Raw genomic sequence first — 26,431 nt, 5'->3', positions numbered from 1 at the left:
AGGGCCCCAGTAGACCAGGGGATCGCAAAGCAAATGAGCCTGTCAGAGCATCACTCCCCCTGGGCTACAGAGGAAGGCTGGTGCTGGGGTTGGGAATAGGAATGGAGCTGGGAATGGGGCTGGGACCTGAGCTGAACATTTTCTAGGTCATATCAGCATTTCTTCCCACCTCTGGCTGAGGACTGGGTGGAAAGACTGGATACATCACCATAAAAAGGAACACTGGGTCAGGGGTTGAGAGAGAAAGTATGGGTGTATGGAGAACTGGGCCCTCAAGCCAAGAGACAGGGACATAAATAGGAATTGCAAAATAATGGTTAAAAGTCTCCAAGAGTCGACAGTGGTCTTGATTTTATTACTGCCATGACCACAGGGTTGAATCACCCTTGACTCTGTCATCACAAAACACAGAAATTAAAGAATGATTAATCTAATCAAATAATGCTTCATTATCATCGCCACAAAATTGCGGAGAGAAATCCAGTGTTATGGAAATGAAGCATGAAGGAGGAGAAGATGGGCAAAATCAAAAAAATAAGTCTGTCTGAGATACAGATCAGCTGATAACAACACTAGTAACCATCACACTGTGAGCAATTAACCAAATACAATGCTGTCTTTCCGCATTTGCTAATTATCTGTGCATTAAGACATTGTGAATGTGTTATTCTGGATAAATGCACGTCGTGGTTCACCTCAGTCATACTACAGTAAATAGATCCCAAAGGGAACACCACTGGAGTAAAAAACAGCTTGGTCGTCACATAAAAGACTGCTTAAGGGCCTGTTGTTGGGTGAGAAGGCGGTGGTCCACACACATGAATCATTCAATTAGATGTTGGTTTAAGCTACAAGGAGCAGGAAAGGTGACAGTGTTTGTCACGCTCTGTAAACACACCTGGCAGGAGGACAGATGGGACGGAGAAGAAGAAGAGAGAGATAAAGAGAGAAAATGAGAGAGCGATGGGATGGGACAGTGAGAGAAAGACAGACAGAAAGGGAAGGTAGAGGATGACAATAAAGACCGGGACAAGAGAGAGTGTGGAGTGTGTAGACCCAGACACCCAAAAGACAGAGGGGTACAGATGCATGGTTAGGGTTATGCTGTGGTGGACAATGGGGATCTGGTTTCCCATTGACTAATACTTGATTAAAGATGGCCAGTGAACGGGGGTAGTTGGTCCTTGGGGAGCTAGTAGAGGCTTGCTGGAGCTGGGAAGTGGGTCAGCCGCTTGGCAGGGCAGGCTGGCTTGTTAGCGCTAACTGGGTGTAAACAGTAACACAGGGCGACCTGGGACAAGGTGCTGCTACATTGCACAGTGTCTCTCTGCCTGAAGCCCCCTGGCTGTAACTGGCAACAATGACAATTACACAGGCTAATTAACAGACTCTTATGGCACAGAAGCCACGCAAACCCAACGATGGCTGAGGAAAGGGAGAGAGTGAGAGAGAGAGAGAGAGAGAGAGAGAGAGAGAGTGAGAGACAGAGAGAGAAGAAGAGAGAGAAAGGAAGACTGACAGGAAATACAAGGCACCGTTGCTGTGCTTTTTCATCATTACGGTTAGCAGCTAACATTTGAGAGGAATCACTCCATCGTTGCACGGTCTCGTGGTTCTGGGGATGGTTAATGATGATTTGTCTCAGGACAGGGGAGAGAGGGGAGCCCGGGGCTCGGATGCGACTGGGTGTATTTTGGGGGGGTTGTGAGTCTCAGTACGCCCCCCCTCCCACTGCAGCTCAGAGCCCCCAGTTTAAACAACTCAGCGCTCATCAACAAGGCTAATTAGCTTCTAATGGGCAAAATAGAATCTCATGAAATTATACTGCTGGGATCCATTTGGACTCAAATCAAAACACTTATTTCCATCTTAAATGTTTACACTGCGATAACAATGATTTATTCTACATACTTTATATCTGGTCTCATACAAGATAAACAGCTACTTTTGTCATTATGATCATAACATGATCGACTGTTACCGTTATACTGTTGTCATGATATTTACAGTCATAGACTGGTAGTAAATGTATCGTCCATCATATCTAAGAAGTAGGAATGTAAATCACATCCCCTGAAAGTCCCTATCTGTAGACCTCCCCAAATGTTGCCGACGTCTATCTCTTGTATTTGACATTTACTTATTTTTCTTCTTGCTTTTCTCTTCTTTCCCTGTCTTCTTCCCAGTGCCCCGCTTGTCTTTGTCCTTGCCAGACTCTCCCTCCTCCTCGATGGCCTTGGCCGCCCGTGCCCTCTTCTTACCCAAAGGTGTCCTGCCGTACCACATCTGAAACACATTCACAGCCATCAATCCACGGTCGGAGGAAATAAAACCTGTTATACAGTGGCATTTCCTTCCCAACTGTAGGAACGCAGCACCCTCATGTGGTGATTGTTGGAGCACGACTCTCAAATGTATATATGGAGCTCATCGGATAATACTGAATTGATATCTGATTATAATACTGAATTGATATCTGATTGTAATACTGAATTGATATCTGATTATAATACTGAATTGATATCTGATTATAATACTGAAATGATATCTGATTATAATACTGAATTCATATCGGATTATAATACTGAATTGATATCTGATTATAATACTGAATTGATATCTGATTATAATACTGAATTCATATCGGATTATAATACTGAATTGATATCTGATTATAATACTGAATTCATATCAGATTAAAGTACTGAATTGATATCTGATTATAATACTGAATTGATATCTGATTATAATACTGAATTGATATCTGATTGTAATACTGAATTGATATCTGATTGTAATACTGAATTGATATCTGATTGTAATACTGAATTGATATCTGATTGTAATACTGAATTCATAATACAATAATGTTAATAGTAATAATACTGAATTCATATCTGATTATGATAATAGATGTAGACCAATCAGCACAACAAAGGCAAAAACATGTTTTAATATAATAATATACCATTTAGCAGATGCTTTCAACCATAGCCACTTACATATTATTGTTTTACATGTGTGTGGTCCCGGGAATCAAACCCACTATCCTAAGATGCAAGCATCACCTACTGTACCACCTACTGAGATACAGAGGACCATTTTAACTGTTATAATGGCAAAATAACCCCTTCCTTCCTCCTACATAGGAGCTTTCCAATTGTCGCCTCTGATTTCTGTGGGAGTAAGGCTATCCTGAGCACTTTGGTGATAAACATATGTAAAAAAATATTTATGCAAATCAAAGGTGATTAATTGATTGATGCTACTGAACCTTAAAGGCCTCCTCCTCCTCTTTGTAGACGGGGTCCTGTCTGGCCAGTGGAGGGATGAACTCTTCAGCAGTCAGTGGTCTGGTAGTCTGCTGGGCCAGCCTGCGAGGGGTCAGCACCTGCCTCACAGCCTGCAGGATGTGGCCCTGGGTGTAGCCATCTGTCACCTTGGCCAGGGAGCTCAGGTCCAGGCTGGGGGTGAGGCGAGCACCGCCGCCACACAGCAGCTCCCTCCACAGCACTGGAGAACACATCACAGACAGGGATAGAAAGGTTAGAGTTCAAACCAGAAGCGGGCAATGAATACAACATTTTTTTTAAAGATGTGTGTTTACTGGTGGGCCTATCATATGAATTCATTCCACCAGTATTTTTCATGTCAACTCATTTCTGGTGGCTTTAGGGAATAAAACCTCCACAGATTCTGTCTGTCCATAGCCAACAGGTTGGCCTAGATATAGACCACTATAAAGCAATATAGACCACTATACATCACTAGAAACCACTAGAAACCACTATGGACCACTATAAACCAATATCAACCACTGTAAACCAATATAAACCACTATAAACCAATATAGACCAGTATATACCACTATAAACCAATATAAACCACTATAGACCACTATAGACCTCTATAAACCACTATAAACCAATATAGACAAATATAGACCACTATAAACCAATATAGACAAATATAGACCACTATAGACCACTATAGACAACTATAAACTACTATAAACCAATATAGACCACTATAAACCACTATAAACCAATATTAACCAATATAGACCACTGTAGACTACTATAAACCAATATAGACCACTATAAACCACTATGGACAATTATAAACCAATATAGACCACTATAAACCAACATAAACCACTATAGATCACTATAAACCAATATAGAACACTATAGACACTATAAACCACTATAAACCACTATAGACCACTAAAGACCACTATAAACCAATATAGACCACTATAGACTCCTATAAACCAATATAGACCAATATAGACCACCATAAACCAATATAGACAAATATAGACCACTATAAACCAACATAAACCACTATAGATCACTATAAACCAATATAGAACACTATAGACACTATAAACCACTATAAACCACTATAGACCACTAAAGACTCCTATAAACCAATATAGACCACCATAGACTCCTATAAACCAATATAGACCAATATAGACCACCATAAACCAATATAGACAAATATAGACCACTATAGACCACTATAGACAACTATAAACCAATATAGACCAATATAGACCACTATAAACCACTATAAACTAATATAAACCGATATAGACCACTATAAATCAATTTATAGCACTATAAACCAATATAGACCACTATAGACCACTATAGACCACTATAAACCAATATAAACCAACATAGACCAATGCAGACCACTATAGAACACTATAAACCAATATAAACCGATATAGACTACTATAGATAACCCACCCAGTCTGGAGGCATAGTCAGGTCTGGGGATGAGGATGATCTTCCTATAGACTTTACAGAAGGGCTTGAGGTCTGCGTCAAAGGGCCTCCGGGACGTCCCTACGACCAGAACACGATCCTCAGGCTTCACAGACTTCAGCACCTTTACTAGGTCCTTCTTCAGACGCTTAGGCTCCATCTAGAGAGGGAGAGAGGGAGGAGAGAGAGAGGAGAGGGAGATGGAGAGGAAGTGAGGAGAGAGAGAGGGAGGAGAGGAAGAGTAAGTGAGGAGAGAGAGATGGAGATAGAGGGAGATGGAGAGGGGTATGGAGATAGAGAGAGAGAGAGGGAGATGGAGAGGAAGTGAGGAGAGAGAGAGAGAGAGCGAGGGAGGAGAGGAAGAGTAAGTGAGGAGAGAGAGATGGAGGGGTATGGAGATAGAGGGAGATGGAGAGGGGTATGGAGATAGAGGGGTATGGAGATAGAGAGAGACCACTATAAACCACTATAAACCAATATTAACCAATATAGACCACTGTAGACTACTATAAACCAATATAGACCAATATAGACCACTATATATATGTATAGTATATATATAATATGACATTTGTAATGTCTTTATTGTTTTGAAACTTCTGTATGTGTAATGTTTACTGTTAATTTTTATTGTTTATTTCACTTTATATATTCACTTTATATATTATCTACCTCACTTGCTTTGGCAATGTTAACACATGTTTCCCATGCCAATAAAGCCATTGAATTGAATTGAATTGAATTGAATTGAGAGAGGAAGGAGAGGGTATGGAGATAGAGAGAGAGCGGGAGGAGAGGGAGAACAAGGAAGAGGGGGTAGAGTTATGACCGGCCACATGAGGGCAGCATAAACTTATTTGTAAATTCAAGATGTCCCCATTTTCAACTGCTCACAGCTGTCATCTCATATAACCCATGTTACCCAACAATGGATGTGAGTCCCACTTTAGTTCATTCACAAACAATACAATAATGGAGAAGGTTACTTGACAATCTGCTATGTAAACATTCTTGTCAAAACAAGTCCCTTGATTACACTGTTTGTCAATGTGCACTGTAGTGTCTTTATTTATTTCACCTTTATTTAACCAGGTAGGCTAGTTGAGAACACCTTTATTTAACCAGGTAGGCTAGTTGAGAACACCTTTATTTAACCAGGTAGGCTAGTTGAGAACACCTTTATTTAACCAGGTAGGCTAGTTGAGAACACCTTTATTTAACCAGGTAGGCTAGTTGAGAACAAGTTCTCACTTACAACTGCGACCTGGCCAAGATAAAGCATAGCAGTGTGAACAGACAACACAGAGTTACACATGGAATAAACAAAACACACAGTCAATAATACAGTAGAACAAAAGAAAACAAAAAGTCTATATACAGTGAGTGCAAATGAGGTAAGATGAGAGAGTTAAGACAATAAATAGGCCATGGTGGCGAAATAATTACAATATAGCAATTAAAACACTGGAATGGTAGATGTGCAGAAGATGAATGTGCAAGTAGAGATGAGGTAAATAGATGGGCTGTTTACAGATGGGCTAAGTACAGGTGCAGGGATCTGTAAACTGTTCTGACAGCTGGTGCTTAAAGTTAGTGAAGGAGATGTGAGTCTCCAGCTTCAGAGATTTTGCAGTTCGTTCCAGTCATTGGCAGCAGAAAACTGGAAGGAAAGACGACCAAAGGAGGAATTGGCTTTGGGGGTGACTAGTGAGATATAACTGCTGGAGCGCGTGCTACGAGTGGGTGCTGCTATGGTGACCAGTGAGATATAACTGCTGGAGCGCGTGCTACGAGTGGGTGCTGCTATGGTGACCAGTGAGATATAACTGCTGGAGCGCGTGCTACGAGTGGGTGCTGCTATGGTGACCAGTGAGATATACCTGCTGGAGCGCGTGCTACGAGTGTGTGCTGCTATGGTGACCAGTGAGCTGAGATAAGGCGGGGCTTTACCTAGCAGAGACTTGTAGATAACCTGTAGCCAGTGGGTTTGGCGACGAGTATGAAGCGAGGGCCAACCAACGAGAGCGTACAGGTCGCAATAGTGGGTAGTATATGGGGCTTTGGTGACAAAAAGGATGGCACTGTGATAGACTGCATCCAGTTTGTTGAGTCGAGTGTCGAGGGCTGGTATTGAACAGTACTAATAACTGGACTCTTTTTTTACATTCAGTCTAGTCTTAGTCATTTTGACTAAAATATCATTAAGTTTTAGTCAAGTTTTTGTCGATTGAATAATGATTTAGTCTAGTTATTGTCAAAATGACAAAAACAGTGAGCCATTTTAGTCAACTAAATGCCCTTTAATTTTAGTCACATTTTAGTCACATCACATTTGCATTGCCTCATTAACCTATAGTAAACATACATCACTGACTTCTATGTGACCAAACAGCCTTATCCTACCAACACATATATATAAGAATATATAACAATTATCTGGCCGTATGAATTCTTAGTTCAGACTACATAGATATTACATACAGAGCATTCAGACCCCTTCCCCTTTTCCACATTTTGTTACCTTACAGCCTTATTCTAAATGGATTAAATAAATGTTTTTCCTCACCAATCTACACACAATACCCATAACGACAAAGTGAACATAAAACTGAAATGCCTTATATTTAGAAGTATTCAGACCCTTTGCTATGAGACTCAACATTGTGCTCAGGTGCAGAAGATAGCTGTAGAAGATAGCTGTACAGTGACACTCCCCATCCAACCGGACAGAGCTTGAGAGGATCAGCAGAGAAGAATGGGAGAAACTCCCCAAATACAAGTATGCCAAGCTTGTAGCGTCATACCCAAAAAGACTCAAGGCTGTAATCACTGCCAAAGGTGCTTCAACAAAGTACTGAGTAAAGGGTCTGAATAGTTATGTAAATGTCATATTTCAGTGTTTTATCTTTAATAAATTAGCAAAATGTCTAAACAGTTTTTGCTTTGTCATTATGGGGTATTGTGTGTAGATTGATGAGGAAAAACATATTTTAGAATAAGGCTGTAACGTAACAAAATGTGGGAAAAGTCTCGGGGTCTCAATACTTTCTGAATGCACTGTACACATCAAACAGGCACACACAAGCGCAGAGAGAGAGAGAAAGAGAGAGAGAGAGAGACAAAGAGACATAGACAGAGAGAGTCAGAGACAAAGAGAGTCAGAGAGAGAGACAGAAAGACAGATAGATAGATAGAGAGAGAGAGCGAGCGCGCGAGAGACAAGGAGAGAGAGAGAGAGACAGAGAGAGAGAGAGACAGAGAGAGAGAGACACAGAGAGAGAGAGAGACAGAGAGAGAGAGACACAGAGAGAGAGACAGAGAGAGAGAGAGAGACAGACAGAGAGAGAGAGAGACAGAGAGAGAGAGACAGAGAGAGAGAGACAGAGAGAGAGAGAGACAGAGAGAGAGAGAGACAGAGAGAGAGAGAGACAGAGAGAGAGAGAGACAGAGAGAGAGAGAGACAGAGAGAGAGAGAGACAGAGAGAGAGAGAGAGAGAGAGAGAGACAGAGAGAGAGAGACACAGAGACAGAGAGAGAGAGACAGAGAGAGAGAGACAGAGAGAGACACAGAGAGAGAGAGAGAGAGACAGAGAGAGAGACAGAGAGAGAGAAGAGAGAGACAGAGAGAGAGTGATGTAAAGTATTGGTAAAGTAGTGTTGCACCTCCGTCACTCTGAGGTGTCATCGTTATCATCGTTCCACAGACACACTCAGGTCCAGAAGTAGTACAATACGAGGGATAATGACTCTGAATGGGAGCTAATGACTGTTTCACCCAGTGATGTAGCCGATCCACTTAACTTCGAGTCCGCAAGTAGCCTAGTTGTGGAACGGCCCGCCACGACAGAAAGAAAACAAATGTAGTGCTGGTATTATGAGTCATATCTTTTGAAAGGTAATGGCTACAATAGAGCCATTTTCTCTGAGGAGAAGGGGGAGACTTGGCTAGAAGTCGGAGACAGAACCTGGCTATGAAATGCAGTGGGGAAAGTGTGAGTGTTGAGCGAGACTACAAATTCAAAAGCGTTTCTATACTCAAGAGAGAGAAAAACATAGCTAGACTGTTGTTTTACTATTAAACTTAATGTTGCTTTGTTTTTATTTTGTAAAGCACCTTGTGTTTGTTAACCTGGCAAAAGGTGGTATCTAACTAGAAGGCTGGTGGTGACTGGTTAGCTACGAGGAAGCAACAGAGTCGCCTGCACAATGTGTTTGATCGGAGGCGGAGCCGGAGTGGAGCCTGTCTGCCCAGACTCTTGAACAGAACTGGACTGGGCATCTGTTCTGCTAATATTAACAGTACGTATCACTGAATAGCGATCAATCTGTCTAAAAACTCTTGTTCAGTTCAACAGATTTTAGTCACAGAGATAATTTAGTGTCTTCTTTTTTGTTTAGTTACAGTTTTTTCTGGGTCTATTTAGTCAGTTATAGTCTCGTTAATTGCCACTGAAAAATACATGTTTGCCGAATATTCTATTCACTATTTCTGTTGACGAGATGAACAGTGGTATTGAGATATGCTGCCGTTGTGTAGAGAACATACCTCTTTCTCCAGCTTCGGGACTTTCTTATAAAAGGTTTTCTCTGCATCTCCGATCCATATTACAGAGGGCTGCAGCTGGCGAGCCACCTACCACAGCAGAACAACACAAAGAAACACACCTCTTTATTTCACACATCAAGGCCAATGTTCAAACAACTGTCTCCCATATGGGAAGATTAGTAACCTCAACAAAACAAACAGTCTAACCAGCAGAAACATCAGTCTCACACAAACACACAAACAAAATAACACCCACACGCACAAGTCACACATTAACTGGACTATCAGTAACATTTAAACTACAGTGTATCTCATAACCTTAACCATAACCCTAAACCTAACCTTAACCATAACCCTAAACCTAACCTTAGCCCAAACCATAACCCTAAACCTAACCTTAACCATAACCCTAAACCTAACCTTAACCATAACCCTAAACCTAACCTTAGCCCAAACCATAACCCTAAACCTAACCTTAACCATAACCCTAAACCTAACCTTAACCATAACCCTAAACCTAACCTTAGCCCAAACCATAACCCTAAACCTAACCTTAACCATAACCCTAAACCTAACCTTAGCCCAAACCATAACCCTAACCCTAACCATAACCCTAAACCTAACCTTAGCCCAAACCATAACCTTAACCCTAACCATAACCCTAAACCTAACCTTAGCCCAAACCATAACCCTAACCCTAACCATAACCCTAAACCTAACCTTAGCCCAAACCATAACCCTAACCCTAACCATAACCATAACCCTAAACCTAACCTTAGCCCAAACCATAACCCTAACCCTAACCATAACCATAACCCTAAACCTAACCCCTAGCCCAAACCATAACCCTAACCCTAACCATAACCCTAACCCTAGCCCAAACCATAACCCTAACTCTAAACCTAACCCTAACCATAACCCTAAACCTAACCCTAGCACAAACCATAATCCTAACCCTAACCCTAACCCTAACCATAACCCTTATCCCAAAAAGGTGGACTCTACCAGGGAGAAGAAGAATTCCTGGTGCAGAACTGTGACAGAGGAGCTGGCCAAGATGAACATCTCGTATCACGAGGCACAACACGTGGCCAAGGACCAAGAGTGTTGGAAGGAGCTCATTGTTGCCTTATGTCCCATAGGGGAGGAGAGCTAGTAAGTCTTTAGTTAATGACACCACAGGCTTATGGAGAAACAGTATTGTGGACTTGCAGTGTTTCCATGGCTGGCATTGACAAAAACAACTTGGGGTGAGGGAGGCAGCCACACCCAAATGTTACAAGCCTTTTAGAAACCAACACTGTCTTAGCAAGCAGGAAGTGCTGTCAGGACACGCTCCTGATCCCAGAATGCACTTAGAGAGGGTGCCGACCAATGAGGTGCTGACAGGCGATGTCACTAGTGGCTATGGCTCCTGACTTGTTTGCCTCTCAAGACAGCTGCATAGAGAGGTGTCCAAGCGAGACAAATATCTCTCTCCCCCCGCCCCCTCTCTCTCTCCCCCGCCCCCTCTCTCTCTCCCCCCGCTCCCTCTCTCTCTCTCCCGCTCCTCCCGCCCCTCTCTCTCTCCCCCCCGCCCCCTCTCTCTCTCCCCCCGCTCCCTCTCTCTCCCCCTCCGCCCCCTCTCTCTCTCCCCCCGCCCCCTCTCTCTCTCCCCCCGCCCCCTCTCTCTCTCTCCCCCCGCCCCCTCTCTCTCTCCCCCCGCCCCCTCTCTCTCTCCCCCCCCCACCCCCTCTCTCTCTCCCCCCGCCCCCTCTCTCTCTCCCCCCACCCCCTCTCTCTCTCCCTCCGCCCCCTCTCTCTCTCCCCCCCACCCCCTCTCTCTCTCCCTCCATGTCTCTCTCTTCTCTCATGTCCCTCGTCCCCCCTCCATGTCTCAGATGAGTCAGTGGTGCAGAATGTCACAGGGGAACCGTGAACAGTAACTGTGTTAACCGATAGACAACTATGTTGATCTGATAAACATCGAGCTGACAGAGCAACACATAGCAACATCAAGCTGACAGAGCAACACATAGCAACATCAAGCTGACAGAGCAACACATAGCAACATCAAGCTGACAGAGCAACACATAGCAACATCAAGCTGACAGAGCAACACATAGAAACATCAAGCTGACAGAGCAACACATAGAAACATCAAGCTGACAGAGCAACACATAGCAACATCAAGCTGACAGAGCAACACATAGCAACATCAAGCTGACAGAGAAACACATAGCAACATCAAGCTGACAGAGCAACACATAGCAACATCAACCAGACAGAGCAACATCAAGCTGACAGAGCAACACATAGAAACATCAAGCTGACAGAGCAACACATAGCAACATCAAGCTGACAGAGCAACACATAGCAACATCAAGCTGACAGAGCAACACATAGCAACATCAAGCTGACAGAGCAACACAAAGCAACATCAAGCTGACAGAGCAACACATAGCAACATCAAGCTGACAGAGCAACACATAGCAACATCAAGCTGACAGAGCAACACATAGAAACATCAAGCTGACAGAGCAACACATCAAGCTGACAGAGCAACACATAGCAACATCAAGCTGACAGAGCAACACATAGAAACATCAAGCTGACAGAGCAACACATAGAAACATCAAGCTGACAGAGCAACACATAGAAACATCAAGCTGACAGAGCAACACATAGCAACATCAAGCTGACAGAGCAACACATAGCAACATCAAGCTGACAGAGCAACACATAGCAACATCAAGCTGACAGAGCAACACATAGCAACATCAAGCTGACAGAGCAACACATAGCAACATCAACCAGACAGAGCAACATCAAGCTGACAGAGCAACACATAGAAACATCAAGCTGACAGAGCAACACATAGAAACATCAAGCTGACAGAACAACACATAGAAACATCAAGCTGACAGAGCAACATCAAGCTGACAGAGCAACACATAGAAACATCAAGCTGACAGAGCAACACAGAGCAACATCAAGCTGACAGAGCAACACATAGCAACATCAAGCTGACAGAGCAACACATAGAAACATCAAGCTGACAGAGCAACACATAGCAACATCAAGCTGACAGAGCAACACATAGCAACATCAAGCTGACAGAGCAACACATAGCAACATCAAGCTGACAGAGCAACACAAAGCAACATCAAGCTGACAGAGCAACACATAGAAACATCAAGCTGACAGAGCAACACATAGCAACATCAAGCTGACAGAGCAACACATAGAACATCAAGCTGACAGAGCAACACATAGAAACATCAAGCTGACAGAGCAACACATAGAAACATCAAGCTGACAGAGCAACACATAGCAACATCAAGCTGACAGAGCAACACATAGCAACATCAAGCTGACAGAGAAACACATAGCAACATCAAGCTGACAGAGCAACACATAGCAACATCAACCAGACAGAGCAACATCAAGCTGACAGAGCAACACATAGAAACATCAAGCTGACAGAGCAACACATAGAAACATCAAGCTGACAGAGCAACATCAAGCTGACAGAGCAACACATAGCAACATCAAGCTGACAGAGCAACACATAGCAACATCAAGCTGACAGAGCAACACATAGAAACATCAAGCTGACAGAGCAACACATAGAAACATCAAGCTGACAGAGCAACACATAGAAACATCAAGCTGACAGAGCAACACATAGCAACATCAAGCTGACAGAGCAACACATAGAAACATCAAGCTGACAGAGCAACACATAGCAACATCAAGCTGACAGAGCAACACATAGAAACATCAAGCTGACAGAGCAACACATAGAAACATCAAGCTGACAGAGCAACACATAGAAACATCAAGCTGACAGAGCAACACATAGCAACATCAAGCTGACAGAGCAACACATAGAAACATCAAGCTGACAGAGCAACACATAGAAACATCAAGCTGACAGAGCAACACATAGCAACATCAAGCTGACAGAGCAACACATAGAAACATCAAGCTGACAGAGCAACACATAGAAACATCAAGCTGACAGAACAACACATAGCAACATCAAGCTGACAGAGCAACACATAGAAACATCAAGCTGACAGAACAACACATAGCAACATCAAGCTGACAGAGCAACACATAGAAACATCAAGCTGACAGAGCAACACATAGAAACATCAAGCTGACAGAGCAACACATAGCAACATCAAGCTGACAGAGCAACACATAGCAACATCAAGCTGACAGAACAACACATAGCAACATCAAGCTGACAGAGCAACACATAGCAACATCAAGCTGACAGAGCAACACATAGAAACATCAAGCTGACAGAGCAACACATCAAGCTGACAGAGCAACACATAGCAACATCAAGCTGACAGAGCAACACATAGAAACATCAAGCTGACAGAGCAACACATAGAAACATCAAGCTGACAGAGCAACACATAGAAACATCAAGCTGACAGAGCAACACATAGCAACATCAAGCTGACAGAGCAACACATAGCAACATCAAGCTGACAGAGCAACACATAGCAACATCAAGCTGACAGAGCAACACATAGCAACATCAAGCTGACAGAGCAACACATAGCAACATCAACCAGACAGAGCAACATCAAGCTGACAGAGCAACACATAGAAACATCAAGCTGACAGAGCAACACATAGAAACATCAAGCTGACAGAACAACACATAGAAACATCAAGATGACAGAGCAACATCAAGCTGACAGAGCAACACATAGAAACATCAAGCTGACAGAGCAACACAGAGCAACATCAAGCTGACAGAGCAACACATAGCAACATCAAGCTGACAGAGCAACACATAGAAACATCAAGCTGACAGAGCAACACATAGCAACATCAAGCTGACAGAGCAACACATAGCAACATCAAGCTGACAGAGCAACACATAGCAACATCAAGCTGACAGAGCAACACAAAGCAACATCAAGCTGACAGAGCAACACATAGAAACATCAAGCTGACAGAGCAACACATAGCAACATCAAGCTGACAGAGCAACACATAGAAACATCAAGCTGACAGAGCAACACATAGAAACATCAAGCTGACAGAGCAACACATAGAAACATCAAGCTGACAGAGCAACACATAGCAACATCAAGCTGACAGAGCAACACATAGCAACATCAAGCTGACAGAGAAACACATAGCAACATCAAGCTGACAGAGCAACACATAGCAACATCAACCAGACAGAGCAACATCAAGCTGACAGAGCAACACATAGAAACATCAAGCTGACAGAGCAACACATAGAAACATCAAGCTGACAGAGCAACATCAAGCTGACAGAGCAACACATAGCAACATCAAGCTGACAGAGCAACACATAGCAACATCAAGCTGACAGAGCAACACATAGAAACATCAAGCTGACAGAGCAACACATAGAAACATCAAGCTGACAGAGCAACACATAGAAACATCAAGCTGACAGAGCAACACATAGCAACATCAAGCTGACAGAGCAACACATAGAAACATCAAGCTGACAGAGCAACACATAGCAACATCAAGCTGACAGAGCAACACATAGAAACATCAAGCTGACAGAGCAACACATAGAAACATCAAGCTGACAGAGCAACACATAGAAACATCAAGCTGACAGAGCAACACATAGCAACATCAAGCTGACAGAGCAACACATAGAAACATCAAGCTGACAGAGCAACACATAGAAACATCAAGCTGACAGAGCAACACATAGCAACATCAAGCTGACAGAGCAACACATAGAAACATCAAGCTGACAGAGCAACACATAGAAACATCAAGCTGACAGAACAACACATAGCAACATCAAGCTGACAGAGCAAACACATAGAAACATCAAGCTGACAGAACAACACATAGCAACATCAAGCTGACAGAGCAACACATAGAAACATCAAGCTGACAGAGCAACACATAGCAACATCAAGCTGACAGAGCAACACATAGCAACATCAAGCTGACAGAACAACACATAGCAACATCAAGCTGACAGAGCAACACATAGCAACATCAAGCTGACAGAGCAACACATAGAAACATCAAGCTGACAGAGCAACACATCAAGCTGACAGAGCAACACATAGCAACATCAAGCTGACAGAGCAACACATAGAAACATCAAGCTGACAGAGCAACACATAGAAACATCAAGCTGACAGAGCAACACATAGAAACATCAAGCTGACAGAGCAACACATAGCAACATCAAGCTGACAGAGCAACACATAGCAACATCAAGCTGACAGAGCAACACATAGCAACATCAAGCTGACAGAGCAACACATAGCAACATCAAGCTGACAGAGCAACACATAGCAACATCAACCAGACAGAGCAACATCAAGCTGACAGAGCAACACATAGAAACATCAAGCTGACAGAGCAACACATAGAAACATCAAGCTGACAGAACAACACATAGAAACATCAAGCTGACAGAGCAACATCAAGCTGACAGAGCAACACATAGAAACATCAAGCTGTCAGAGCAACACAGAGCAACATCAAGCTGACAGAGCAACACATAGCAACATCAAGCTGACAGAGCAACACATAGAAACATCAAGCTGACAGAGCAACACATAGCAACATCAAGCTGACAGAGCAACACATAGCAACATCAAGCTGACAGAGCAACACATAGCAACATCAAGCTGACAGAGCAACACAAAGCAACATCAAGCTGACAGAGCAACACAAAGCAACATCAAGCTGACAGAGCAACACATAGAAACATCAAGCTGACAGAGCAACACATAGCAACATCAAGCTGACAGAGCAACACATAGAAACATCAAGCTGACAGAGCAACACATAGAAACATCAAGCTGACAGAGCAACACATAGAAACATCAAGCTGACAGAGCAACACATAGCAACATCAAGCTGACAGAGCAACACATAGCAACATCAAGCTGACAGAGAAACACATAGCAACATCAAGCTGACAGAGCAACACATAGCAACATCAACCAGACAGAGCAACATCAAGCTGACAGAGCAACACATAGAAACATCAAGCTGACAGAGCAACACATAGAAACATCAAGCTGACAGAGCAACATCAAGCTGACAGAGCAACACATAGCAACATCAAGCTGACAGAGCAACACATAGCAACATCAAGCTGACAGAGCAACACATAGAAACATCAAGCTGACAGAGCAACACATAGAAACATCAAGCTGACAGAGCAACACATAGAAACATCAAGCTGACAGAGCAACACATAGCAACATCAAGCTGACAGAGCAACACATAGAAACATCAAGCTGACAGAGCAACACATAGCAACATCAAGCTGACAGAGCAACACATAGAAACATCAAGCTGACAGAGCAACACATAGAAACATCAAGCTGACAGAGCAACACATAGAAACATCAAGCTGACAGAGCAACACATAGCAACATCAAGCTGACAGAGCAACACATAGAAACATCAAGCTGACAGAGCAACACATAGAAACATCAAGCTGACAGAGCAACACATAGCAACATCAAGCTGACAGAGCAACACATAGAAACATCAAGCTGACAGAGCAACACATAGAAACATCAAGCTGACAGAACAACACATAGCAACATCAAGCTGACAGAGCAACACATAGAAACATCAAGCTGACAGAACAACACATAGCAACATCAAGCTGACAGAGAAACACATAGAAACATCAAGCTGACAGAGCAACACATAGCAACATCAAGCTGACAGAGCAACACATAGCAACATCAAGCTGACAGAACAACACATAGCAACATCAAGCTGACAGAGCAACACATAGAAACATCAAGCTGACAGAGCAACACATAGAAACATCAAGCTGACAGAGCAACACATAGCAACATCAAGCTGACAGAGCAACACATAGCAACATCAAGCTGACAGAGCAACACATAGCAACATCAAGCTGACAGAGCAACATCAAGCTGACAGAGCAACACATGGAGCAGCTCATAGTGCAGCTTATTCCTGACTTCACCAGCAGGCATTTCATTCACAACACTGATACCTATGTACACTGCCAAAGTGTTTTTGTGGGGCATACAGTATGTGTGCATATACTATCTGAATCAAACCAGACAATGACCTCTACCCTCGTACATGGCACCATTTTGCTGCCTTCCTCACTATGTACAGTAGCAGATTGACAAAAACCTTGAAGACCATGTGCAGTAGGTACTGGAGGCAGCTCCTGCCGGGGTACTTCCCAGCCAGGTTTCTGGGGGACAGGTTGAAGAGGTTGGCCCCGGTCTCAGTGCACAGAGCATGGACCAGCATCCTCTTCCCTACGCCTCCAGGACCAGCCAGCAGCAGAGTCTTCATCAGGGGAGCCTTCTGATGGACGGACTGGGAACCTGGGAGGGAGAGAGAAAGAGAGTGAGAGAGAGAGAGAGAGAGATATGATAATAACAGGATAATAACATGTAGATGGTGATGGTTAGGTGGTAGTAAATTTCAATCACAACATAATGCTAAACTGTTAAAGCTGATCTTCCGCCATGCAGATTGAACAGAGCCGTAAGGTCACTATAGGTGTTTGTAGCCCCTGTGAGGTCTCTGAGGGACTCAGCAGCAGCAGTGCTGCTTAACTGGTATTAACTGATTCAGCCAGGTTAACCTCCTACCATAGGGAAAATTGTTGAATTACCCAGCTGGATGATACTGGGGTTAGGCTGGGCTGAGGCTGGGGTTAGGCTGGGATGAGCCTGGACTGAGGCTGGACTGAGGGCGGGGTGAGGGTGGGCTGAGGCTGGGGTGAGGGTGTGCTGAGGCTACAGTGAGGGTGCGCTGAGGCTACAGTGAGGTTGCAGTGAGGCTGGGCTGAGGGTGCAGCATTGTGTGCTCTCTGATACTAACTGTGATTAAAAGTCCAGGCTGGACAGAGGCCAGGACACAGAACGTGAGAGTAAACACATCCAATCACAACACCCCTCCATTAACCTCTAGACCCAGAGACCCAGAGCAGGTGCAGCCGTGTAACCCTTATCCCCAGGAATCCCCTCCTGTCCCTGGGGTAGGTCCAGCCAAGAAGTCCCGCTCCTGCTGCTCTGACCGGAACTCATTAAAACTACAATAGCTGGCAACAGGCTCTGGCCTCTGTTCTCTCTCTCTCTATGCTGCAGGCTGTTTATAGGGTCAGTTCACTCTCTGTTAGATCAGGTCACAGTGTTAGTTCATTAGGTACACTATGAGCACTGATTAGAAGACTACTCCTCCCATTAAGGTCTAATGATGATCTCCTTCCTGCCTCTAACCCATCTGGGACAGATTAGCCGATCAATTGACTAGTGCAACGTGCACTTGTCCTTTTCCATAGGAAAGGAAATGTAGAAGCTTGAACAATAAGGTCAAACACAGGTTAAAAGAAGGAACACTATCATTTTCAAATGTTGTCACTTTCTTGTGAAAATAACAGACACCACTGAGAATGAGATAGCAGCCAGTCTGGATAATTGGCTGTGAATCGCTAACAAAGGGAGTACACAGAGATATCTCTCTACCAAGGACACGATCTAGCCAGCCTCCCTCCAATATACAATGCTTATACTTCAGAAAATCAAACCAGTCTCTAAGGAATCTCTGAATCATCACAGAGTAACTGAAACTGAGCCAACTCTTGGTGAGAATGACAATAAAGTTCCGGGAACAACAAAACAAAACAATGTCCTGTTGTGATTCATTTCATAAAAAGAGGTGGAAGCTTAGGCAGTGTTGTGTGTTCACAGTGCAGGTATAAATAAATTGTAGTATGTGACGATGGAGGTGATGGTAGTGGTGGTGATGGTAGTGGTGATGGTAGTGGTGGTGGTAGTGGTGGTGATGGTAGTGGTGGTGGTGATGGTAATGGTGGTGGTGGTGGTGATGGTAGTAGTGGTGGTAGTGGTAGTGGTGGTGGTAGTGAGGGATGATGGTGGTGGTGGTGGTAGTAGTGATGATGGTAGAGGTAGTGGTGGTGGTGGTAGTGGAGGTGGTGGTAGAGGTGGTGATGGTGATGGTAGAAGTGGTGGTGGTAGTGAGGGATGATGGTGGTGGTGGTAGTAGTGATGATGGTAGAGGTAGTGGTGGTGGTGGTAGTGGAGGTGGTGGTAGAGGTGGTGATGGTAGAAGTGGTGGTGGTAGTGAGGGATGATGGTGGTGGTGGTAGTAGTGATGATGCTAGAGGTGGTGGTAGTGGTGGTGATGGTAGTGGTGGTGGTGGTAGAGGTGGTGATGGTAGTGGTGGTGGTGTTAGTGAGGGATGATGGTGATGATGGTAGAGGTGGTAGTGGTGGTGATGGTGGTGGTAGTTGTGGTAGAGGTGGTAGTGGTGGTGGTGGAGGTGATGGTGGTAGTGGTGGTGGTGGTGATGGCAGTGGCGGTGTAATTGGTGGTGGGAGTGGTGGTGATGGTGGAGGTGATGGTGGTAGTAGTGGTGGTGGTTGTGGTGGTAGTGGTAGTAGTGGTGGTGGTAGTAGTGATGATGGTAGAGGTGGTGGTGGTGGTAGTGGTGGTGGTGGTGGTAGTGATGGTAGTGATGGTAGAGGTGGTAGTGATGGTAATGGTGGTGGTAGTAGTGGTAGTGGTGGTGATAGTGATGTGGTGGTGATGCTGGAGGTGATGGTGTTGGTGTTGGTGGTAGTGGTGATGATGGTGGCGGTGGTGATGGTAGTGGTGGTGATGGTAGTGGTGGTGATGGTAGTGTTGGTAGTGATGGTAGTGTTAGTGACGGTGGTGGTGGTGTTGGTGATGGTTGTGATGGTGGTGTTAGTGATGGTAGTGGTGGTGGTGGTGATGGTAGTGGTTTTAGTGGTGGTGGTGATGGTGATGGTAGGGGTGCTAGTGGTGGTAGTGGTGGTGATGATAATAGTGATGGTGGTGAGGGGGCGGTGTTGCAGGTGACGAAGGTGGTGGTGGTAGTGATGATGGTGGTGATGGACATCCACACCAGCCCATCCAGGCCTCTGGTAGTCATATTGCCTTTGATTAGGTCTGAGGTGCTGAAAGACATCATCTTCTTCTCCAGGGTGGGTGGCCTGTTTGTTCAGTAACCCTCCCCTCTTCGGGAGCTACGTCTGGGGGTCCACGACGCTGGCGTAGGGGGATGGGATGGAAATGGGTCTTAACGCCAGGTGACATGAGACGTGTTGGGGAGAAAGATCACGTCCCTTCAGGGTTGGGGTGAACTTCAGTGAGCTGTATTCTATTACCATTAGGATCCCTGGTTTAGCATCAGCCCACTAGCTGCTTCTAGATGATCTAGTGGTGTGGAATATTCTATTCTGTTCTGTATTTCTGTTCTGTATTCTGTATTTCTGTTCTATTCTGTTCTATTCTATTCTGTTCTACTTTCCTCTAGTATTCTATGTTCTTCCCTGTGCTGTTCTATTCTATTCTGTGTTCTGGACCACTGTTACCCGACTCCCCTGTGTTCTGGACCACTGTTACCCGACTCCCCTGTGTTCTGGACCACTGTTACCCGACTCCCCTGTGTTCTGGACCACTGTTACCCGACTCCCCTGTGTTCTGGACCACTGTTACCCGACTCCCCTGTGTTCTGGACCACTGTTACCCGACTCCCCTGTGTTCTGGACCACTGTTACCCGACTCCCCTGTGTTCTGGACCACTGTTACCCGACTCCCCTGTGTTCTGGACCACTGTTACCCGACTCCCCTGTGTTCTGGACCACTGTTACCCGACTCCCCTGTGTTCTGGACCACTGTTACCCGACTCCCCTGTGTTCTGGACCACTGTTACCCGACTCCCCTGTGTTCTGGACCACTGTTACCCGACTCCCCTGTGTTCTGGACCACTGTTACCCGACTCCCCTGTGTTCTGGACCACTGTTACCCGACTCCCCTGTGTTCTGGACCACTGTTACCCGACTCCCCTGTGTTCTGGACCACTGTTACCCGACTCCCCTGTGTTCTGGACCACTGTTACCCGACTCCCCTGTGTTCTGCAGCTGCAGCATAGTGGTGGCAGAGACAGTGACAGAAAAGCTCAGCCAGGAGAGAGTGGCTGAAGGATCAAAGCCCCCCCCCCACACACACACTCTGGGAGCTGTTGTGCCCACTCTTAATCCTGCTAAAGCAGGGAGACATGGGCAGGGAGTGAGGTGGATTATGAGGTGGTCATGGTCAATTTCTTGTACCTATCCTCGCAGTCAAATTGCTTCATAGGGAAGCAGTCCTGAACTGACTTTCATACAGACATCACAAATGAACCCGAACTGTTATCATGGGCCACATGGCATCAAAGGAAGGTGGCTTTAAAAGAGAACTGATCCAGCTCACACATCCAGATATTACTGAGTAATGTTATACTGTATAGTATGTAGGGTGTGTGTGTGTGTGTGTGTGTGTGTGTGTGTGTGTGTGTGTGTGTGTGTGTGTGTGTGTGTGTGTGTGTGTGTGTGTGTGTGTGTGTGTGTGTTGCAAGTACAATAAGTATGAATCAGACTAGCCAGGTTGTGGGGTGATGTGATCACAGTCACAATGATGAGTGGATGGGATGGGCTCTCTCTCACTCACCCAGAGGCAGGATCCCATAAAGGGCAATGAGCTGTCTGACGTCTGACAGAGAGGGCATGGGCTCAATGTCTGCCTGGCGCAGGGTCGTACCCAGGTAGCTGAACTCACCTGGAGGGAGGGAGGGGGAGGGAGAGAAAGAAGGGGGAAGGGGGAGGGAGAGAAGTCAGACATCCATCAGACAATAGTCTTGTTCTTTGAGGTATGGAATTTGCTCTTTGTACATTGGCTGATGCATATCTTCAGACATAAATCAACTCAGCAGAAACCTGTACTAATGCAACTTAGACATTAATTTGCTGTAATTCAGGAGCCTCTAGGCATCAAGGCATCTAGCTATACTGTGGCTAGAACTGAAATAAGGGAAGGTATTTAGGCCACTATCATAGACAAGACATCAACATCTATTTCTCTGTCCCTCTTGCCGGACTCTCCTCCTCAACCATTCCAAACTCCCTCCCAACATCAAAGGCACTGTATGTGGATATAATTGAAACCAACAGTAACTGGTTTTGGGGAGCCAGGCGTGTGTGTCTGTCTGTTCAACATGATAGAGTGTGGTGTCATCCTGACCCTTATTGCAACATGGCCGCAGCGAGACATCTAGGGCGGGAGGCAGGGAGGGAATGAGGCACAGAGTGGGATATTGAGTCATAAATCCCTGTGGAGATGAGGCAGGCTCCCTGTCTGATATCCAGCTGGCTCTACTAGACACTCGAGGGGAAACACACCTTTTCATACACACACCAAAGCATGCAGACACACACCAAAGCATGCAGACACACACACCAAAGCATGCAGACACACACACCAAAGCATGCAGACACACACACACCAAAGCATGTAGACACACACACCAAAGCATGCAGACACACACACCAAAGCTTCAGACACACACACACCAAAGTACACAGACACACACACCAAAGCAAGTAGACACACACACCAAAGCATGCAGACACACACACACCAAAGCATGCAGACACACACACCAAAGCACGCAGACACACACGTATGCATGAACATTCATATAGCTGTGACTAAGGATTATCCAATTGACTGAAGCCAGACCTAAGTCACCAACATTTTATATGTACAGCGCATTGGGAAAGTATTCAGACCCCTTGACTTCTTCCACATTTTGTTGCGTTACAGCCTTATTCTAAAATGTATATATACACACAATACCCCATAAATACAAAGCAAAAACAGGTTTTTAGACATTTTTGGAAAATGTACATAAAATACACAACAGAAATACCTTATTTACATAAGTATTCGAACACTTTACTAGGAGACTCAACATTGAGCTCAGGTGCTTCCTGTTTCCATTGATCCTCCTTCAGATGTTTCTACAACTTGATTGGAGTCCACCGGTGGTAAATTCAATTGATTGGACATGTTTTGGAAAGGCACACACCTGTCTATATAAGGTTCCACAGTTGACAGTGCATGTCAGAGGAAACACCAAGTCATGAGGTTGAAGGTATTGTCTGCAGAGCTCCGAGAAAGGATTGTGTCGAGGCACAGATCTGGGGAAGGGTACCAAAACATTTCTGTATCATTGAAGATCCTCAAGAACACAGTGGCCTCCATCAATCTTAAATGGGAAAAAAATGGAATCACCAAGACTATTCCTGGAGCTGGCCGTCCGGCCAAACTCAGCAATCGGGGGAGAAGGGCCAGAGTTCCTCTTTGGAGATGGTTGTATTTCTGGAAGGTTCTCCCATCTCTGCAGCACTCCACCAATCATGCCTTTATGGTAGAGTGGCCAGACGGAAGCCACTCCTCAGTAAAAGGCACATGACAGCCTGCTTGGAGTTTTCCAAAAGGCACCTAATGACTCTCAGACCATGAGAAACAAGATTCTCTGGTCTGATGAAACCTGAATGCCAAACATCACGTCTGGAGGAAACCTGATACCATCCTTACGGTGAAGCATGCTGGTGGCAGCATCATGCTGTGGGGATGTTTTTCAGCGGCAGGGACTGGGAGACTAGTCAGGATCGAGGGAAAGAAGAACGGAGCGATCCTTGATGAGATAGAGATCAGAGAGATCCTTGATGAAAACCTGCTCCAGAGCGCTCAGGACCTCAGACTGGGGCAAAGGTTTACCTTCCAACAGGACAACGACCCTAAGAAAACAGCAAAGACAACACAGGAATGGCTTCGGGACAAGTCTCTGAATGTTCTTGAGTGGCCCAGCCAGAGCCCGGTCTTGAACCCAATCGAACATCTCTGGAGAGACCTGAAAATAGCTGTGCAGCGACGCTCCCCATCCAACCTGACAGAGCTTGAGAGTATTTGCAGAGAAGAATGGGAGAAACTCTCCAAATACAGGTGTGCCGAGAAGACTTGAGACTGTAATCACTGACAGTGCTACGGTGCTTCAACAAAGTACTGAGTAAAGGGTCTGAATAGTTATGTAAATGTGATATTTCAGTTTTATTCATTTTTTTAATACATCTGCAATCATTTCTAAAAACCCGTTTTTGCTTTGTCATTATGGGCTATTGTATGTAGATTGATGAGGGGAAAAAAGGTAACAAAATGTAAAAAAATGGGTCTGAATAGTTTCCGCGCTGTGTGTGTGTGAGATGTCAGTACCGTACCAATGTACTCAGAGAGCTTGATGTTCAAGGGTCTAATCAAGAAGCCTTCCAGCACCAGCTCTTCATACAGAGACTCAAGGGTTCTGGAGAGAGAGACAGAGAGAGAGAGGAGGGAGAGAGAGGAGGGAGAGAGAGGAGGGAGAGAGAAGGAGGGAGAGAGAGTAAGACACAGAGAGAGAGAGAGAGAGAGACGGAGAGAGTAAGACACACAGAGAGAGAGAGAGTTACAGAGAGAGAGAGTTAGAGAGAGAGAGTTACAGAGAGACACAGAGAGAGTTACGAGACACAGAGAGTTACAGAGAGAGGAGGGAGGGAGAGAGAGAATGGTAAGACGGGTGAGAGGGAGGGAGAGAGAAAGATGGTGTTAAACTGAGGGCGGGGGAGCAGGTCACAAACACACTAATCCTTAACCAGGCCTATTGAAGTGGTGGTCACTCCATGACATCATACTCCTGCCCTCTGCCAACCAATCATCTGCTCCATATGTCAGACTGATATTATCAGACACTGACCTGTCGGCAGTCAGATCCTTCTCTTTCTTCTTCTTCTTCTTACTGCCCTTCTTTCCTTTCTTCTTTTTCTACAATGGAGACATGTAACTAAGCAGAGGAGGCTGGTAGTAGGAGCTATAGGAAGACAGGCTCAGTGGAGGCTGGTAGTAGGAGCTATAGGAAGACAGGCTCAGTGGAGGCTGGTAGTAGGAGCTATAGGAAGACAGGCTCAGTGTAGGCTGGTAGTAGGAGCTATAGGAAGACAGGCTCAGTGTAGGCTGGTAGTAGGAGCTATAGGAAGACAGGCTCAGTGTAGTGGCTGGGATGGAATCAATGTACCAGAGTCAAACATGTGGTTTCCATATATTTGACACGGTTCCATTTAATCCATTCCAGCCATTACAATGAGCCCGTGCTCCTATAGCTCCTCACACCAGCCTCCTCTGGAACTGAGGGTTCTTCCAAAACCACAACCAAGTTGGCAGAGCAGCCAAGGAATGTCCTACAAGATAGTCAGATATGCACATAAGACAGCTGAAAACATTGAGATGAATGTAGCTCATAGCTCCACTAAAACGGCATCCAGAGGGAACCTAAAGTTAACAACATGGAAGATGTTGAGTTCAGAAAGGAAAAACTGAGTCACAGTCTTTGGGGATAACAACATGTTCCTGGTCTATAATAACAGAGAGATGATCTTACACAACATATGAACTAAAATACATGTGTTCTTTCATTTAGTAAATACACCACCTCCCTGTTGCTATGAGAGGGTGTTCCTCTCTCAGAAATATTTAAGAATTCCCCTCTCTTTCTTCAGGGATTTTGGACCACTGTGAAACTATGTTTAATCGTAGCCTACAGTGCTGGCAGCAAACCATAAATTAACACCTCTCAAAGAAGTGTAGATGGTTATGTTGGGTGGTTTAGGATTTGACATTCTTTGTTTACGACATTACTTTCATTACAGTATGGACACAAACAAGAGATAAACAGGCCTACTGATTCAATAATCAACACGCTCAGCTACTCTGGCTGAGGTAAATCCCAAAATATTCTGCCAAATATGACTGGAGATCCATATGAAAAAATACTATAGTATAAACTGAGTGGTTTGAGCCCTGATTGCTGATTGGCCGACAGCCGTGTTATATCAGACCGTATACCAGGTGGATGACAAAACATGTATTTTTACTGCTCTAATTACATTGTTAGCCAGTTTATAATAGCAATAAGGCACCTCATGGTTTGTGGTATATGGCCAATATACCATGGGGGAGGGGAATGTGCAGGGCATATGCAAACTGAGATATGGGGGAGGGGAATGTGCAGGGCATATGCAAACTGAGATATGGGGGAGGGGAATGTGCAGGGCATATGCAAACTGAGATATGGGGGAGGGGAATGTGCAGGGCATATACAAACTGAGATATGGGGGAGGGGAATGTGCAGGGCATATGCAAACTGAGATATGGGGGAGGGGAATGTGCAGGGCAT

General features: G+C 44.8%; 1 protein-coding gene across 1 annotated transcript in view; it reads right to left on the bottom strand.

Moving 5' to 3' along the window:
• Positions 1–1,084: 1,084 nt before the first annotated feature.
• Positions 1,085–26,431, bottom strand: part of LOC116364356 (dynein regulatory complex protein 11-like) — a gene marked incomplete at its 5' end in the record, with an annotated part of 46,132 nt that continues 20,785 nt past the window's right edge. The window contains 8 exons of the mRNA XM_031817534.1: positions 1,085–2,286; positions 3,275–3,513; positions 4,761–4,938; positions 9,325–9,411; positions 17,479–17,678; positions 21,835–21,942; positions 24,444–24,526; positions 24,956–25,023. Coding sequence (XP_031673394.1) covers positions 2,137–2,286; positions 3,275–3,513; positions 4,761–4,938; positions 9,325–9,411; positions 17,479–17,678; positions 21,835–21,942; positions 24,444–24,526; positions 24,956–25,023 — 1,113 coding nt within the window. The remainder of the gene's footprint in view (positions 2,287–3,274; positions 3,514–4,760; positions 4,939–9,324; positions 9,412–17,478; positions 17,679–21,834; positions 21,943–24,443; positions 24,527–24,955; positions 25,024–26,431) is intronic.

Source organism: Oncorhynchus kisutch, unplaced genomic scaffold (assembly GCF_002021735.2).
Source record: "Oncorhynchus kisutch isolate 150728-3 unplaced genomic scaffold, Okis_V2 scaffold1055, whole genome shotgun sequence".
In the NCBI taxonomy this organism is placed as follows: Eukaryota; Metazoa; Chordata; class Actinopteri; order Salmoniformes; family Salmonidae; genus Oncorhynchus; species Oncorhynchus kisutch.
The sequence above is the reverse complement of the archived record's forward strand: the minus strand, read 5'-3'. Positions and strand labels throughout refer to the sequence as shown.